The sequence below is a fragment of the Austrofundulus limnaeus genome, unplaced genomic scaffold, assembly GCF_001266775.1.
Source record: "Austrofundulus limnaeus strain Quisiro unplaced genomic scaffold, Austrofundulus_limnaeus-1.0 Scaffold2536, whole genome shotgun sequence".
Classification (NCBI taxonomy): Eukaryota; Metazoa; Chordata; class Actinopteri; order Cyprinodontiformes; family Rivulidae; genus Austrofundulus; species Austrofundulus limnaeus.
The window spans coordinates 29,411-31,651 of NW_013954938.1; the positions used below are offsets into that span (position 1 = coordinate 29,411).

Sequence of the window (2,241 nt, forward strand, 5' to 3'; positions counted from 1 at the left end):
CTCCATAGCTAAGTTTGTACATTTTATTATCAGCTGAGCTGTGAGGGGAAAAAAAATACAGTCAAATACCATGAAACCAGTGTAATTGTTGAAAATACCGTGATATAAAATTTGGGTCATATCGCCCAGCTCTACTCTAGACATTTGAGTTGCAGCTGTGTGGACCCCTATGACCCTGAAATGAAGATGGATGGTTCACTGTTATTTGTTGTTCACATAGAAAAAATGTTAGATGTATGGAAATTTCTAAAGTTCTTAAATGCACTGATGCAGTTGTAGTTTGTACAATGGTTCAGTGATGGGACATGATCAAGAACTAGCAGACTACAAAACTGTAGGAAGCTCTCCTTAATTAGTGGTTCTAACCTTGGCATTTAAATGTAGCTGCTCAAATAGAAAACTGTCCAAAAACAGTAATGATATCAAAGTTGTGTAATGTCACATGTACGGTTTGGGGAAAAACAGCAAAGTAAAACATTTCCAGTAAACTGTTTCATAATGTTTAATTTATGAACACCAGTGTTCCATATGTCTCAGAGAAAGGAAGCCCACACTCTGACCACACTTTAAATGTTTACACCCTACAGCAACGTACGAACTGATGAAAAGAAATGCCTTGCAGTTTGTAAAATCGTTGACAGTATCAATATTTTTTTAATAAAATCATCAAGAATAGTCATAATATATATAGAATACTGTTATAATTAGGATGCAGGTTACCATCAAAACATAAAATCTGATCAACAAATTGCACTGCTGGGTCTGTCAGAACAGGTTCCTAAATCATTTATTTCTGTGCACTCAGCTCAGACTTGAGTGGGTTTGGTTGCTTGAATAAATAGTATTTCACATATTTCTAGATAAGGAAACTTAGAAAAAGAAAACAAATAACTTTGTTTTCCTTTTTGATAAATTTAACATTTTTATTTCTGAACTTCTCTGCTTTCTCAGAAGCACTTTTTAACCTCCAGAACTGTTTTGCAGCAGGTTGTCATGGTAATCCAAGTTATTAGTAAAACTATTCTTGATATTCTTTACAAATACCATATGCAATAAAGCAGCCGAATACAGCCATAAAACACAGAATATGTTCTGAGGTTATGTGAAACATGAGCTTTCTAGTTTTGCCAATGTTCAGTCCTCTTTGTGTCGCAGCAGTTCTAGCCTCGTTATTATAAATCAGTTTTATTGGGATCATTCATGTTTATTACTTTTATATTAGAAATGGCTCATTGATTGTTAATGTCTTACAGTAATAATTACAATGCATTAAGTTGCTCTGGTTCCTTCTGAGGGATGTTTTATTACACATTTATTTTATAACTAGTTGTCCCACATTAAGCTGTTTGATATTCTGTGCTAGTTTTTATGAAAGTGTTGACCACAAAATACCCTTGTTTCTGTTTGGAAAGGATCACATAACAACCTTTGATTTGACTTGTTCAATTCAGTTTACAAAGAACTGCTGAATGTATGGTTCTAAAGTATTCAGAATGCTTTGGATTTGTGCTTTCCACAGCTGTCATGACTGTTTTCTCTCAAATATCCAGGTCTTCACTACTTTGGAGGTGACCAAAAGATCTGGTGGAGACATCACTCAAGCTGGTTGCTGAGGTTAAACCCTGCTTGTTTAGCAGAGGCTACTCTTACATGAGACTCTAATAACATCTCTTCTAAGTTCCCTATTTCAGATCCAGCGACTCAGTTTACATGACACTTGTTTGTTAGGACAAACCAAACATTATGGTCAGCATCTAATCCAGTAAAATCACTTGTTTAGGTTTACAGGGAGCTAAGAAAACAGAGTCTGATTTGATTGTAGCCTGCTGAACGGCGGGGTTACACTGCTGATATTCATGCTGGGCTCCACCAGTGTGTCCTTCAGAGGAGCACAAGTACACACTACTGGCATGTGTGTGTTTGTCTGTTTGTGATGTCCTGGCCCGTAACCTGAAATATTGAGGTGGGCAAGGATTGATGTCCTCCAAAGGTACCTGATGGTAGTCCAAAATCTTTTCGTCCAAACCCCCAACTTTAAACAACTCTTTCTTCTTTTAAAGTGTGCACAGGCTGAAAATCCACATATTTAAATGACACCCAATAAAGTTTAAATGAATGTATCTGTGAAGATGACCTTTAATGTCCACGTTGGTTTTTTTTTTTTTTTTTTTTCCTTCATCTGCTCGGGATGTTTACTTGTCTGTTTCTTTTTATGTAAACAGAAAAATGTGTATCTCAAAG

At 36.0% G+C, this 2,241-nt stretch overlaps 1 protein-coding gene across 1 annotated transcript in view; it reads left to right on the forward strand.

The window, feature by feature from the left end:
• Positions 1-2,063, forward strand: part of txnrd3 (thioredoxin reductase 3) — a gene marked incomplete at its 5' end in the record, with an annotated part of 31,128 nt that extends 29,065 nt beyond the window's left edge. The window contains 1 exon segment of the mRNA XM_013999880.1: positions 1,551-2,063. Coding sequence (XP_013855334.1) covers positions 1,551-1,613 — 63 coding nt within the window.
• Positions 2,064-2,241: the final 178 nt, after the last annotated feature.